This window comes from Eublepharis macularius, chromosome 3 (assembly GCF_028583425.1).
Source record: "Eublepharis macularius isolate TG4126 chromosome 3, MPM_Emac_v1.0, whole genome shotgun sequence".
Taxonomy (NCBI): Eukaryota; Metazoa; Chordata; class Lepidosauria; order Squamata; family Eublepharidae; genus Eublepharis; species Eublepharis macularius.
In genome coordinates, this window is record NC_072792.1 from 159,840,329 (window position 1) to 159,856,746 (window position 16,418).

General features: G+C 43.6%; 1 protein-coding gene across 1 annotated transcript in view; it reads right to left on the bottom strand.

The window, feature by feature from the left end:
* DDX10 (DEAD-box helicase 10) overlaps window positions 1–16,418 on the bottom strand; it is a 242,076-nt gene that overhangs the window by 63,501 nt on the left and 162,157 nt on the right. Inside the window, exon 16 of the mRNA XM_054974856.1 lies at window positions 4,601–4,657. Within this exon, the coding sequence (XP_054830831.1) occupies window positions 4,601–4,657 (57 nt within the window). The remainder of the gene's footprint in view (window positions 1–4,600; window positions 4,658–16,418) is intronic.

Here is a 16,418-nt window from a genome sequence, read left to right on the forward strand (position 1 = left end):
CCTGTAGAAGCCAGGTGAGAGATCCTCCTAGCTCAATGAAATCAGTCAAAAAAGCCTCTTCCTATAAGCCCAGGTTCTCTACCCCCACCACACACCACCAGGGTGGAGAGGTAAAGGAAGCTTTCTTTAAGTCCTCAGGAAGACTCTTTCTAGCAATTTAAACCTCCCAAATCTCTGTTCCCCCTAAGTGTTAGCTTTTATCAGAAGGTCTGAGCTGACCACTTCATTGTGGTCTGGCACTGATCTGGCAGTGTGCGGCTGGACAGCAAACGATTACTCCCCCTACCCTGCCCATTCTCAACAAAGAGAAACTTTAAATTAAAGGTGATTTGGGTACACTTCAAACTCCAAAGTAAAATGTATCTCGCCACAAATGTATTTGAATTATACTGAAGACTTTAAAGCATTACGCTTCCATGTTCAGCTTCACCTGATCAAATGTGGAGAGAATAAGTGAGGCCAGCAAAACAAGTTCAGGTGTTTCCTCAACTGGCTAACAATCCAGTGGGAAGGAAAATATTGCTGTGGAGACCAGTTTCCACGTGGCTGTAAGAACCATTTTATACAACATTATTTTCTTACGTAAAGATTGACACTTGAGGCGGCCCTAAACAATGACATCAAGTATGGCTGAAGCCTGACTCTGAATTCCAGCTTCATCTTTAAAAAGAGCAAGAATTGCAGTTCTCAGGAATGCAGAAGAATGAGAACGAGGCAATGAACACTAAAAACTGTAACAATGGAGAGGGCCCTGGGAGTTTCTAAAAGATGGTAGAATGACTTTCTTCTTCAGTTGTCCTGCCTTAAAGACTTGCAGTTCCTGCTTTTTCACTATCTTGCTGACTGACTCTCTGATCTTCCATGTCTCCTTTCTGTCTCACTTATCCCATAGTTACAAATAAACTGCAATTATATGGCTGCTAAGGACCAAAGTAGACATTACGGCAACCATGGGTTCAACCTGTGGATATTGCCACCACTTTACAGCTGAACTCAAGACGTTTAAAAATGCCAGACCTGCAGTGCAGTAGGTTTTGGTTCCCCCACCCCCTGCACTGTCTTAAGTGCTGCAATAGCCCCATGTGGCCTGGGGGGTAGGGAAACAAGAGCTCCTGGTCCCACCAGCACCGCTTCTTTAAATGGCCCGAGTTCATTTCTAAAATATCACTAGCATCCAAGGGTAGGAGCCATGTGTGCCACAATGCCGAGTTTGGCCCTAATTCTGAATGGGATGAAAGCCCACACTACTGAATAGCTCCAACAACCAAATAACATTTTCATAATTTGCTCTACTCGAACTGAATTTGCAGAAATTGGATTATCCTGGTTGTGTATTCTTATACACAAAACAAACCCGTATTTTTGGCTGGACAGCAGCAGTTTCTTTTGTAATAGCATGTGCTTGTTTTATAGCTTCTTTCCAGAATATTAAATCTGAAAGAGCACATGGGACTCCTTGATCTTGGCCCTGGGTGAACTGCGAAAGTCTTCAGGCACTATGCTGCTAGTAACTAAGATTTCTAGAGCAAGGGGGGAGCTTCCAAATTAATTCCTCAGGCTCCTGTCAATTTGGGACCGCTATATTTATACATCTTCTCTTGGGCTCCCTTGAACTCTCACCAGAATCTAAATTCCAGCTGTCAGATTTTTTTCACTGGGAGTCTATTCTCATGTAGTCTTTCCTCATACAAAGACAAATATTCCAAGCTTTGCAGCAATTAGAGATATCTAAAATAACATGTGCATTTCTGCACCATGAACCCAACAGAACAGATTTCATTAAACTAAAGGATGTTCAGCAAAACAAACCAAGCTGGAGAAGTTTCTAGTTCTTGCTTCTAACCATGATGTGGCCTCTCTCTCCTCAGTCTTGCCTTTCTACTTCAAAGCATGAATGGTTATGGCAAGAGATATAAAAAGAGGATATGGTATGGACAGAACAAGTCAGCAAAAATGCAGTATCCAAAGTGCTATAACGAAAGAGTAGTGTTTTGGAAATGGATGGGGATTGGGGTGGATATTTGCAGGGTTTTGCATAGCACAGATTTCTCTTTGCACTAAGGCTTCTCAAATAAATGGTATTTATAAAATGAATCAATTGTTGCTATGCCTGGGAGAATAAAAGAATTCAAACTCTGCAACTGAATTCCACCAACAGTATGACCTAGCGGCCTTACCTGATCATTCCAAAACTACAGTGCCACCACTGTAAACACCGGGTCCTGAACACCACAAGTTCTCACCTTGCAAAGAAAAAACCCTGAACAAGGTTCCTTCAGAGGATCCCAAAGAAAGTCATATAGGAAATGTTTTCACGTGTATACTGGGCTGTAGTCCAAACATGGATGTAGAGAGATCATGACCAACACCTTGAAACAGGCAATGCCCTCCTACCAGAGGCTCACCTGGCACCTACCACACTTTTTTTGGGTGCCGGTCAAAAACATTTCTTTTTACCTAGGCTTTTCACTATGAGATTTTAAGTTTTAGCTTTTTAATGGTCTACTTTTGATATGTTTTTTATTTCTTAAGGTGCTGAATGTTTGTTTTATGCCCCTGGCTTGTTTCTATAGTGATAATTTATGATGTTTTATGAATTTTTTAAACTTGTAAGGCACTTCAAGCATGACCCTGGAGAGATGGCATATAAATTCACAAATAAATAAAGAGTAACAGCTCCAGTTCCAGGCTTGGCTCTAGCTGTTATTCCCACCCCGGTTCAAGTTCCTACCTCAAGCCTCCATCTCCTGACTGAGAGGACTCCAAGATGGAGAACACACACGCTAGGTCTGGTTCACCGCACTGCTTAACAGAAGCGGATGCATTGTGCTGTAAAATGCTCTTCCTGAAAGCCATCTTTGAATGCAGAGTAACTGCTACTGCTCAGCACGACTAGCCTTTCTTCTTCCTGAACTAAGAGTAATTACTTCTCCACTCCTCAGCTACAATGTGAATTATTCTCTCAGTCCTGTTTTCCAGGCTCCACTGACAGCAGAGAGAAGAAAATAACATCAAGAGCTTGCTCAAAGGAATCCAATCTTTGCTAAGTGCCAAGTACAAATCATGGTTATTTAGGTGCAACATAATAAGATACATGTGGGAAATGATGCACATGTCTGGACCTCCATCCAGGAAAAAAAATAACTTTAGTCAATGTCCTCAGCACAAGCTGATCTTTCTGCTGCACTAAATATGCCAGTGCAAAATTATCGCTCCACATGCAGTTTGCATTTACATCTTCATTGGAAGGCTTGCTTCTGGGAATTATCTATGCTGTGAGCATTCCAAATTTCAGTTAGAAGAATGTTCTCTCCAAATTCTAGATAACTGAAGTTTCATTGCAGTACCTTAGTCATTGCTATATGAACACACACGAGCCCATGAAGTTGCCGTATACTGGTTAGACCACTGGTCTATCAAGGTCACTACTGTCTGTTCTGACTGACAGGATCTCCAGAGTCTCAAACAGAGGGTCTTCCTGATCCATTTAACTGGAGGTGCCATGAGACTTAATCTTGAACTTTCCGCATTCAAAACAGATGCTCTGCCTCTCAGCCACAGCCCTTTCCCACGCACCTCCACCCAAAGAAGTGGTTCAAGTTCACATGTATAAAAGGGGGGGGGCATGCTATACTGTTTAAGGATTAGAATTATGAAGGAGAAAGGGACACAAAGAAAGTGGACTAAAGACGAAATAAGAAAAATTGCTCTACTGGATCACTCCAAAGTCCACCTCTTCCACCCCAACAGAGAGAGACAAGCCAGATGTCCTGAGAAGCGCACAAGCAGGCATTAGGAAAGCTGATGTGGCGCACTGTTTTGGCCGGCAGAGATCTGGATTCAAAACTTCACAAACTTTCTGGGTGACTTTTGGCCCATCATTATCTCTTAGCCTACCAACCAGGACTGTTGTGGAAACAGTGGCTTGTTCACAACTCTGGAGGAAGGGTAGGATATGGTAATCCAGCTTCAAACCAAACTCTCAAATTCTCCTGGTTACAAGGTTCACTGTCGCTAAAATATGAGCTGACATAACATTTAAACATGTGGCTGAGACATCACAGAAAAGGGAGGGAGCAAAGTAAAGAGGAAAGGGGAGGAGGTGTGGGATCCTGTGGTCTGGTCTAACCAGAGTGATGACATTGGAAACACGTATCTAGACTGGCCTGCTGCAGACATACATACTAGTGTTAGGATTATGGATGGTTTACCTTCAATTCTTCTTTTAAGTCATTCTTAGCAAAATATTTTCCATGTCACTGCCACAAAGTACAGAGCTGATCTTTTCAGCTTTAAATTATGACCTCAGTATTTTTTCTGACTTATTTATTGTGCAATCAATCCTAAGCAGAGTTACACCCTTCTAAGTCCATTGAAGTCAATGGACTTGGAAGCGTGTAATTCCGCCTAGAATGGCAGAATTAGACTTCAACAATTGTTTCTCCCCGTTTGATTCCATATAATCAGCTAATGTCATACATACTATGAAAGGCAAATATTGGAGGCTATATGGTAAAACATTTTTTTTAAAGTTATCGTAAGTAGTATTTTAAGTTTCATTTTTCCAAAGAGTTTCAGGGAACAAACAAATAAGCCTTACCTTTGCATTTCTCTTCCTGGCTTCCCTTCTAGCTGCCTTTTCTTTCAATCTTTTCTCCTGTAAATGAAAAATCAAACCAATTAAGCCAAAACTTAAAAATAAAGGTAGTTTTAAAGAGAAAAGCTATCCTGACCATTCTAAAAAGAGCTTTCCCAGTATGCAGTACACTTGCATTCAAGTGTAAAATAATAAATCCATGGCCAAAGAGAGCTTTAATTTTTGCCTTCATTTTAACAATGTTTATCTTTCCCATTGAGATTTTGCAATGGCATCTATCCAGAGTTTTTTTTTCTGGGAAAAGAGGTGGCGGAACTCTCAAGAGGGAAATGAGGAAGAAACACACAGGATTGTATTGTCGAAGGCTTTCACGGCCGGAGAACGATGGTTGTTGTGGGTTTTCCGGGCTGTATTGCCGTGGTCTTGGCATTATAGTTCCTGATGTTTCGCCAGCAGCTGTGGCTGGCATCTTCAGAGGTGAGAGATCTCTGTCTTTTGGTGCTACACCTCTGAAGATGCCAGCCACAGCTGCTGGCGAAACATCAGGAACTATAATGCCAAGACCACGGCAATACAGCCCGGAAAACCCACAACAACCAACACACAGGATTCTTTGAAATTGCCAAGTATTTTCAAGAGGTGCCGGAACTCGGTTCCCCCACGTTCCCCCTGAAAAAAAGCCCCGCATCTATCTGACCTGCCAGGAAAACTCACCGTCTAGCCCTTTGCTCTCATCAGAGCCAGCACACCATTGCCTTTCTTCTCCATGGCAGTGAAGAGCAGGTTATCTCTTAATTTGATTCATTTATTTGAATCTCTAGCTGGCCCTGTCCCCTAGGAGTAGGATGTAATACAGAGTAGCTTCAAGTCCCTTTAATGTCAACATGTGTACCATACTGAAGTCTCTAAATAATTACTCTTTCAAAAGCCAGCTTGGGGGGAAAGTTGCTATGGTATTGTAAAATCTCTGTGTACGAATGTGTACATTGAGAGAGACAGAGATAATGCTTTTGATTAATTTAGCCCACATGATATCTAGGCACTTTCCATCCTACTTTTATTTTGAAAGAGGGCCCAACAATGCTCAATTACCACGCAGTTGCTCAGAGCAAAGCATTTTTATTATTAGGATTTTTACCTAATCAACATTTCACCTTCACACTATATCTGCTCCACATTATCAACCATGTAACCACCCACTTGTTTCCACAACCCACAAGCAATCTGATGTGTCTGAGGACAGCAAGACAAGCAGCAGCATCCCTCCCCCCCCCCCCAAACAAACATGGTCAAAACAATTTATAAAAAACTTTAACAAGGCCCATACCCAACCTTAATTTCTCTTTTGGTAACCAAAGCTCTGCCTGTACTGTGTTTTTCTCTTTGCTGACTATTTCAATGTGTGCAAATGGTCATGTGATGACCCAATGTGTGCCCTTGGAAGATTACTGCTCAGAAGGCAACAAGAGATTCTTTATTTTTATGTCCTTAAAAATATTAATATCCTGCCTAATGTGAAAAAAATATCCAAGGTGGTATACTGCCATTAAGTTAAAAAATATAATTTTCACTCCTTTTAAAAACTCCTTTTAAAACTCCTCCTTTAAAAAATCGATTGAAACAGCTGAAAAAAGAAGTAGCAAGAAGAACCAGAAACAAATCATCTGTCAAATATACAAACAACCCTGTTTTAATGTGGTGCCTATAAAAATAGTGTTGGTGCCATAGGAGTAGCTCTGAAAAGGTTATTGTGAACTAGTACAGTGAAGGCCCTAAAGCTAATGGTCCCCTGCTAACCTCTGAAAGTGGAGACATCCTGAATTGGGTCCTAAAGAAAAGACATGTTTTAACTATGCATCAAAATTCTCAAGATATCAATAATTATAGAAAGCATGTTATAAACTTCAGGGACAAGATTAGACTTTTGCTGTTAGTGTCAAGATGTATCACCAATCCAGGAATGAGAAAAGGGATTTTTCTGGAGAAACAGAACCAAGTCACCTGAAAAGTCTACAAGATGCTACCCCATGGTGAGGCCTTATCAATGCAGTGAAACTTAGAGCAGGTTGCAGTAGCCTCAAGCAATGCTGATTAGCGATGAAACCTGGAGAGTTGGGAGTGAAATTGTGCCCAATCTTAGCTGGGTGCTGATATCAGAACTAGGGGTGTGCAGGAGGGGGTTTATTCGGGAATTTTGGAAATACCTTAATTCCGAAGCGGCAAGCTGCTTCGGAATAAAGGTACTTTACTCACTTCGGTATGCTCATAAATATTCGGAGCATACTGAAGTGAGGAAAAAGAGCCCCGTGGTGCAGAGTGGTAAGCTGCAGTATTGCTAGCCCAAACTCTGCTCACAACCTGAGTTCGATCCCGGCGGAAGCTGGGTTCAGGTAGACAGCTCAAGGTTGACTCAGCATTCCATCCTTCCAAGGTCGGTAAAACGAGTACCCAGTTTCCTGGGAGTAAAGTGTAGATGACTGGGGAAGGCAAGGACAAACCACCCTGTAAGAAGTCTGCCAAGAAAATGTCATGATGTGACGTCCCCCCATGGGTCAGAAATGACTCGGTGCTTGCACAAGGGACTACTTTTATCTTTTACTGAAGCGAGGGGGGTAACTCCCCCAACCCTACCCCCACCCCCCTCGGGCAACCCTTCCACCCCCCATCCCCCTGGGGAACCCCTCACCCCCCCATCCACTTAACTTACCTGGTGGGAGGGTCAGCTGTGCTGTGGGCTGCTGCCGCTGGTTGCAATGGCCTGGAGGTTCCAGGCCGTTGCAGCAGCCTCGTGCCGCCTAAGCCTCCAGGGCATTGGGGAAGGCCAGAGCTACCTCCTCTGGCCCTTTCTGCCCCTTGAATGGCTGCGGCGCATCAGCGCCACAGTGGCCATTTGAGGGGCAGGAGGGGCTTTCTCTGCCTCCTCCAGCCCTTCCTGTCCTTTAAATGGCCACTGTGGCGCCGGCACACCACGGCCATTTGAGGGGCAGGAAGGGCTGGAGGAGGCAGCTCTGGCATTCTCCATGCCCCACAGGCTCATGCGGTGGTGGTTGCCGCCAACAAGGTAGGTGGGTGTGGATGGGTGGGTGTGGGATGATGTTTAAAGGGCCCCATTGCTGCTTGCAAGCAGTGGTGGAGCCCTTTAAACTCAGCCCCAAAGCTTTCCGAAAGCTTCGGAAAGCATTGATTCGGGATTTCCAAATCGGGGCCAGCGATTGGCTCCACTTCGGGTATTTTTACCCGAAGTAAATACCGAAGCGCACAGCCCTAATCAGAACTAGAAGAGTATGAGTAGTTCCTAAGAGTGGGCACTATGACTTCAAAATGTCTGCCTGTCACATTGACAAAACACAGAGTTTTGACAGCAAAACCGAACTTGGGAAACCCGTTTCAGCTTGCTTCTTTGTTTCAAAATGATGGGGTAGGAGAAGGAGAAAAAGCATAAAGTGCAGCAGAAGACCAAGGAGAGGCCTTACCTCTCCTTGTTCGAAAAACCTCCTCTCCTTCTGTCACTAAGTTCTAAGGCGGTTTTGTAATATCAACTGGGGGGAAGCAGCGGGACATGGGGAGGGGGGTTGTTTGCAGAGAAAAAGAGAAACACCTGTTCTGCAAATTTCTATTCTCTTAAGAACTCTGTAGAGCAGTAATAGCATCCTAGATCCCCAAACACATGCTTGTCACCCAAAGCACATGCATGGCATTTGTTACATGAAGTCTGTCTGCTTCAGCACTATAGGGGGAAGAAGAAAAGAAAGAATAACTCCAATTCCAGATGAAGCAGAGAGGACCAAGCAACCTGCTCCTTCCCCCCCCCCCACCTCCTCAACAATATATTCCACAGAACTGGTCATTTTTTGCTACTCCAGCAGCCCATCTGTGACCTGTCCAAATCTGAAGCATTTCATATAAGCACCCTGCCCCTTGGAGCCAGTACTCAATTTTCTACCGGCTCCAATCCAATTTCCCAACTACTATGTTGTGACCTACTTTGCTATGGCCTGTCAACCTGTGTCACTTACCCATTTCTCTGAAAAACTACCTGCTCCCTTTAAAATGCTACCTTTGAAAAAGGATGGGGGATGAGCAAAGACACATTAACAGTGACCTGGGAGGGGAGAAAAACCCAGGCAAGCTGACAAACCAGAACTAGATGAAAAGAGAGTTGAAAGAGAACAACATGAAAAATTCAACAGAGTAAAGATTCATCCGAGCACTGGGTTATTTTGTTACCCTGTGCTATTTTGGCAACCCTCGTTTGTCTCCCTCATCACATCAACCAAGTATAATTGAACTAAACAGAAAACGCAGGGAGTGATTCAGCAGGCATGCCGTTCATCTGCAGTGCAAATACCATTCATTTTGACAGGGTCTGATTAGGACCCATTGAATTGAGTGGAAGTCACAAAGTAGTGGTGGCTGCCAGGGAAATTGAGAGAATATTGCAGGGAATACTACGGGGGAGGGGGGCATGGAATCACATTTTATTGACCACTGGTAGCAATGTATGTAAAAACAGGATAACACATTTGAGAGGACAGACGGCACCATAACATATGGAATAATTCACTTTTAAAAAAAAGATTGAAAACACAAAGGGATGATGTAGGCTTGACAGACACCAGATTAACTATCTGGTGTTGTAAGGGAGCTGAGGAATTTTTGAAGAAATTTCAGAGAGAGGTTTGTGTAAAGACAAGCACTGTCGCCTGGCCATTTACATGACTGAGATGTACTTTTATTTGCGGGAGAAAAGGAGGAGGGAAACAAGCTACACTTTGAAACAGAAAACAATGTGACTATTTTATCTACATTCCCGAGTCAGAGAGGCATTCATAAAATCCATCTCACCAAAAGCAGAATTTAAAGCAGCTGGTGGGGGGGACCCTGAAAAAAAATCTCCCACTTGAAGTTCGAGCTTCACTCAGTCAGAAACGCAGATTTTTGACTGAGAGACAGGGCAGGGTGTGATGAGAGAATCAGACCAGGTGTGTGGAGAGACAGATTCAAACCCCCAGTTTGCCACAAAGATCACTGGGTGACTTTGGACTATTCAGGATCTTTGAAGCTAACTTGCCTCACGGGGCAGCAGTAAAGAATACAAAAAGGGATGAGCCCCTTTATACTGCCTTCAGCTCCTGGGAGGAAAAAAATGAAATCTGGCCCTCAAGTCATAGTTGACTCACGGTGACCCCTGGTGGTTTTCATGGCAAGAGACTAACAGAGGTGGTTTGCCATTGCCTGCCTCTGCAACCCTGGACTCTGGCAGGAAGGAGGCAATATAAAATCTAATAAATGAAATTTTAATTTATCTTTGTAGGTAGTTCTTACTTTTTACAGCAAGGTTTGCACTTACAGGTTACAGCCTTGGCTTGACTTCACTCAAGTCTCCAAATTTTTCTGAACCACTGTAAGTTATTCAAGAGGCAGTGCTTCTTAGAGGTTGCATGTTAATATTTCACATTAAGAATGTAGTTTTTTGCTGCACCATTTACTAGGAAAGGCTCCATGATCATCATGTTTATTTGTTTATTTAGTTTATTATTATTAATTATTATTCACAGTCCTCCTTTCTCACTGGGATTACAGGCTATACATTACTTGTAGCTGGTAAATCAAACTTTGGGTGGAAGCACTCTATCCCTCCTCCCTCCACCACCTGGCCTACTAACCTACTTTCCTATATGAACACATGAAATTGTCTTATACGGAGTTAGACTACTGGTCTACCAATTTCAGTAACTCTCTAGCGTACTTCACATCACCCACAAACCTACCTACAAACACATGAAATTGTCTATACCAAGTTAGTCTATTGGTCTACCAAGTTCAGGAACTCTCCAGTGTCTTTCATATCACCTACAAACATCTACAAACCTATTTCTAACGGGTGATACTAGAGATTGAACAAGCATATAACTAAGCCATGGCCCTTCCTCCTCTGTATGTAAATAATTTGTTATTTTGGGCATACATGATAACTATGTAACAACATCACCAACAAGGATGTTTTATAAACATACTTCTCAGACGTCAGCTGATCCCTGCCCCCCCACCGCCATAACATTTCTGAAGAGTCACTACCAGCTATGTGAGAAAGATGGGATTCAGTTGGGATTTTAAATGGTTAGTTTTAATCAACCAGATTCTGGTCAGAAATCCCAGTTTGTTGCTGGTGAGTCAACTGCATTGGGAGCAAAAAGATTTTTTTTGCCGCTTTGTAGCCATGACTTCATGCCCTGGGGTTGTGCTACCAAAAAAAGCCTGTCTTCTGCTAGGACTCGCGAATTTTTGACTTTATGACTCATATTCAGATGCCCGGCTGAACTGGAATTTAACGTAAACTGCTCTTCAGCAGCATCTGAATACAACCCAAGAAAACTCATGGCTAGAGCCACGAGCGGGCCAGGGTGAGTTCAGTTGAGATAAACTAGTCAACTGCAGGAACTGGAGCTAGAGCAGGAGTCTTGAACACGGCAAGCACGAAGTTCTTGTCCGCTGAACCACACGGTCCAAAGGCTGCCTTTTGCCTATCAAACTGCAAGGCCCAGGAATCTCATGAGGCTAAATTTCAGCCTCACACTTCACATTTCCTGATTCAAGCCTGGGATCCCCGTCAACGAAACTGCATCAGCACATATTTGTCCAAAGCATGCATCCCAAAGACTCAAACTGGCAGACATGGGGACTGGAGTCCCCAGATACAGAGACGACAGCAGCTCAAGCGTGGCTGCTTGGGTCAGTGGACAGAGTGGAACACCCCATCTTCCATTCTGTGCAACACTCTGAGTGATCTCGCAAAATATCCTGCACTCAAGACTCTGCTCAGTCTGCTGTACTTGGTGCGGATATCTCAGCAGCAAAATTTTCTCGTGTAACCTTTAAATATTACATAACTGGTCCTATATCAACTCACATGGGGACTGCATGGGAACACTTCTACATATGGAACACTCTTCCAGAATGAAATAAGTTGCAACTGGGAACCAAAATGACAATACGACAGCACATTTCTCAAAATTAATCATCTATCCCTTGCATTTTTTGAAATGTTCTTTTGTTATGCACATAGTAAATTTTCTCTCTTTGAAGAGAGGAAAATGTAATTTTCTAATCATAATTAATACATGACCTTACCATTTGCCTGAGGATATTTGTCAGACCATACCTGCAAATTAGGCAGCCTAGAAATTTGTCATCCTAGCTTGCCATTTGTGTGTGTGTGTGTGTGGAGGGGATATCCTACAAAACTCTAACTGAAACCATGAGAGAAAACAGCATTACTTTTTAAACATTTAATTTTCTTGTAATAAAAAATCCAGAAAATGCTGGGAGGAAAGGGACAAACTCTCTTTCTAAATAAAAAGTATTACATTTATTCATGGAAAGACTGTAGTCGGTTGGGACATTTATCATAATGTCAAAACTGTACAGGCAAGTGGGATTCGGGCGATCATCCAGACTCTTGACAGTCAATACCCTGAAGACATACTGTACTTTCTAAGTATTTTAATATGCCTGCCAACATGTCACATCTGGGGCACTGTCAAGAAAAATTGCCAACAACAAAAGAAAATACCCCAAGTAAGTGGGTGAAAGTATTACAGGCAGGATTATGAATATGTCCATGACGAAATGGAAACTGCATCTTCCCCTCCATTGTTCTAAACAAGGACATCTTGACAATGTTGAAGGAGGCCAGAGTATTTTCTTTAATATTCAATAAACAGCCAGAAAAATGTGCTCTAATCATTCTGTACAGACTAAATAATACGCAAGAACTTACCTTTTGGGAGCAAGCCTGAATTACATTTTATTCTATGTGGCTTATGTTGCAGACATTTGGCTCACTCAATCTTGGGTTAACCTTCCCTTGCTCTAAGGTAAAATTTTCCTCCTAAAGTGTATGAAGCTGTTTACTGGGTTGGGCAGCCATTATTAGCGTGATTGTGTTTGTAGCTTCAACTTTCTTTACTTCCCACCTTTAAGGAACATATAGGTTGTGTGGTTACCCAGCCAAGTTTACATAGAGGGAAGATCAGGGGTTTGCAATTCCCTTAAAAATGAAACTGGCACACAAGGCTTATGGTGTTTTAAAAGGAAACAGAAGGTTTATTTACAGGTAGGTTGGATAGGAAGGAATGTGGGCAGGTTCTTCACTGGTACTTCACTGGTAGGGTACTTCACTGGTATAATGCACAAAACACTTGGTATGGTTTAGTTTTTAAGGTTGCTGACTTAGATGAGAGAGGTTGGTGTTATCAGACTTGATGTTTGAAATACTGTTCCTCTGTTTTCATCCCTTCACAGATTAGGTGCTCCTATTTATGCACTCACACAGCACTACTTCCCTTTGACTGCAGACTGCAGGGTACTCCACTGAGTTAAAACCCTCTTCAGATACTGGGCAGGAGTTATAGTTATACTAAAGCTTTTCCTTTGGCCAAAGGGGAAACTCCTTTCTACCAACTTCCTTGGCCCACTACAAGTTTCTAGATCTCTTGTGTCTCAGCAAAATTTAGTGCTGTCTGTCCCACTTTAGTACAAGGACTAAAAGTGCTTCATAAACTCAAGTTTTTATTGTATGGGTACAATTTTCCCTTTCTTCTTCACACAGAGGATACTCTAGCTGACCCTCTCTGGTCATAGGACAGGCTCCAACACCCTAACTCTTCAGTTAACTCCAACTGTCAACCCCTAATTCCGTTAGCATTACCTGCTCATCATTCTAACACCAGCTGCCATTCTCTTGCTCTCTGGCTAGCCACAGAGGGGGGAAGGGACCTGTCAATCATCTCCCTTCCTGCTGCTGTTTCAAGCCTTTACCTGCCTCTTGCTGGATGCAACATTTGGCAATCTGGACATTTTTATGCCAATTCCATCATATGCCAACTCCTCATATTTATTCCATTTTAAAAATTGTTATGCCACCTTTCCCCCCAAATAACATCCCCAGGGCAGCGAACAGGAAAACATTAAAATATCTGAAAATTAAATCTGCATTTAAAATAATATATAAAATAATTCTATAACAACATAAAAACTCAAATTCACTACTATTTACTACAAGTATGCCAAAATAATAAAATTGCTGTTCTCACTCTTTCTGTAATCTTCCAACTCTCAGTCCTTTTTCCAGCTCGACCCTCTTAGGATTCTTCTGTCACTCACATTGACTTCATTCCAATACTGAAGGGCTAGAGGGTGTTACACACGGAATATGGTGGCTTATTTCTTCAGTGTACATTTCATACCCTGCAGTGACCTACATACAGCACTGCATATATGGGCACAAACAGCAAATATTCAAAGACTAGTAACAAAGCCCGTTGTGGGAACAAATACAACGGGCTCTAGAAAAGGGAGGGTGTGCAGGCAGGCACTGGCTCCTCCTCTGTGAATGATCCCAGCCAGGTGAAGGAGGGGGACAGACATTGCCACCTGCTCTGCTCCTGATCCCAGCCACGTGAAGGGGGTGGGCATTGCCACTTGTTCCACTCCTGATTCCAGCCAGGTGAAGGAGGTGGGCATTGTCTCCTGCTTTGCGCCTGATTCTCTCCAGGTGAAGGGGGGCAGGCACTGCTACCTGCTCCACATCTAATTACAGCAGGTTGAAGGGGGAGCGGGCATTGCTACCTGCTCCGCTCCTGATCCAGGTTGGGTGAAGGGGAAGCAGGCATTGCCACCTCCTCTGCTCCTGATCCTGGCTGCATGAAGGGGCATGGACATTACCATCTACTCCACGCCTGACCCCGGCTGGGTGAAGGGGAGGTGGGCATTGCCACCTGCTCTGCTCCTGATCCTGGCTGGGTGAAGGGGGAGGCAGGCATTGCTGCCTGCTCTGCATCTGATCCCGATTGGGTAAGGGGGGGGCAGGCATTTCCACCTTCTCTGCTCCTGATCCTGGCCAGGTGAAGAGGGGTAGGACATTGCCTCCTGCTCTGTGCCTGATCCCAGCCAGGTAAAGGTGGGGGTGGGCATTGTCACCTGCTCTGCTCCTGATCCTGGCCGTGTGAAGGGGGGCGAGCACCGCCACCTGCTCCATGCCTGATGCTGGCTGGGTGAAAGGGGGGTGGGCATTTTTGCCTGCTCTGCTCCTGATCCGGGCTGGGTGAAGAGGGGTTGGACATTGCCTCCTGCTCCGAGCCTGATCCCAGCTGGGCGAAGGCAGGGAGTGGGCATTGCAATCTGCTCTTCTCTTGACCCCAGCTGGGTGAAGTCAGGGGGCAGGCATTGCCATCTGCTCCACTCTTGATCTGAGCTGGGTGAAGGTCGGGGGTAGGCATTGCCACCTGCTCTGCTGCTGATTCCAGCTGGGTGAAGGCGGGCATTGCCACCTGCTCTGCTCCTGATCCCAGCTGGGTGAAGGTGGGGGGCAGGCATTGCCGTCTGCTCCGTGCCTGATCCCTGCCTGGGCTTCCCTCCATGGCAGCACCCTTTGGAGGTGCACCAGGGTAGGAAGTGAGTTGTCTGGAATACAGTCTTTTATAAAGTAGGATATGCACGTGGTATGATTAATACTTCAAATTCTTGGTACATTTTCTTTTGGAATTAATCTCAATACCCTAAATCAATCAAATGTTTAATAAAGAAAAGAACAACTCTCCTAAATACATGATTATCACAAAGTTTTAAGTAGATACTTCAAGAGACCAATTCTTGTGGGAACCAGTGTATATGAATAGCTTTGTAACAAACAGGAATATCTTCAGAAAGGATTCTTTGAGTAGAATCAAAAAGTCATGTAATACACTTTATTAGGACCAACTAAGATACCACAAAACTGTGTGCAAGCTTGTGAGTTCTCCAAAACTCTTAATCAAACGTTATGCCTATCCAACCACATTTTGAAGGGGAAAAAATGTGTTGCCTTCCCAGGCTCAGCTAACATCATGGCATGATTAGAGTCCTCGCAATGCTCAGTGGCTGACCAGCTGAACTATGAAGCAGGAAGTCCCTGATTAAAATCTTAACTCTACCATGAACTAAATAGGTGGCCTCAGGCAAGCTATCATCGTTCTGCTTCTGCTCCACCACTCCCCATCTGAAACACTGTAAAAAAATAGCTCTGACCTGCTTTGCAAGGGTGTAAGGATTAATAAAATTGTGCTTGATAAGTGCTTGAAATGTTTTGAGCACTTCCCACTTGCTGGCCAGTGCAATTAAAACTATTTTTTGAAGTCCCAACTGTATGCAAGTTACACCCTGCAGATAGTGTCTATTGGAGAAAAAAGAAGTTTCATTCTTCCTTTGATAGAAGGCACTTGCAATTAATTTTCAGCAAGCTCTTGCTCAAATACTATGGAAGTACAGAAAGCAAGATCGATTTGTGTTTTATTGCGCTCTTAATAATTTTAAGTACTTCAGTCAAGCCTATTAACTCTTTTTTCAAGGTTAAATAATCTGAGAATTCAGAATTACATGCAAATTCCTTTTTTTTCTTTGTCTTTGCAGCAGACCTTTCCAACTTTGTTTCTTCCACTGCTAGCTTAAAGTGAGCTGGCCAAATCTGTGCACTTCTCAAAAAACATGTGTTGAACAGGTTGAAATATGTTAGGGATGCCAATCCCCCAGGTTGGGAAATTCCTGGAGATTTGGGTGTGGAGTTTGGGGAAGGTGGGTTTTGAGGAAGGGAGGGAACTCAGCAGAGTATAATCCACCCTCCAAAGTAGCTGTTTGCTTCAAGGGAACGTATCTTTGTAGTCTGGAGATCAGCTGTAATTCTGGAAAAACTCCAAACCTCATGTGGAGAGTGACAAGCCTACAATATGCCCTGTTCAATGTCCTTTGCTCCCTCTTCTCTCTAATAAGTCCCTGCTTTACTCTA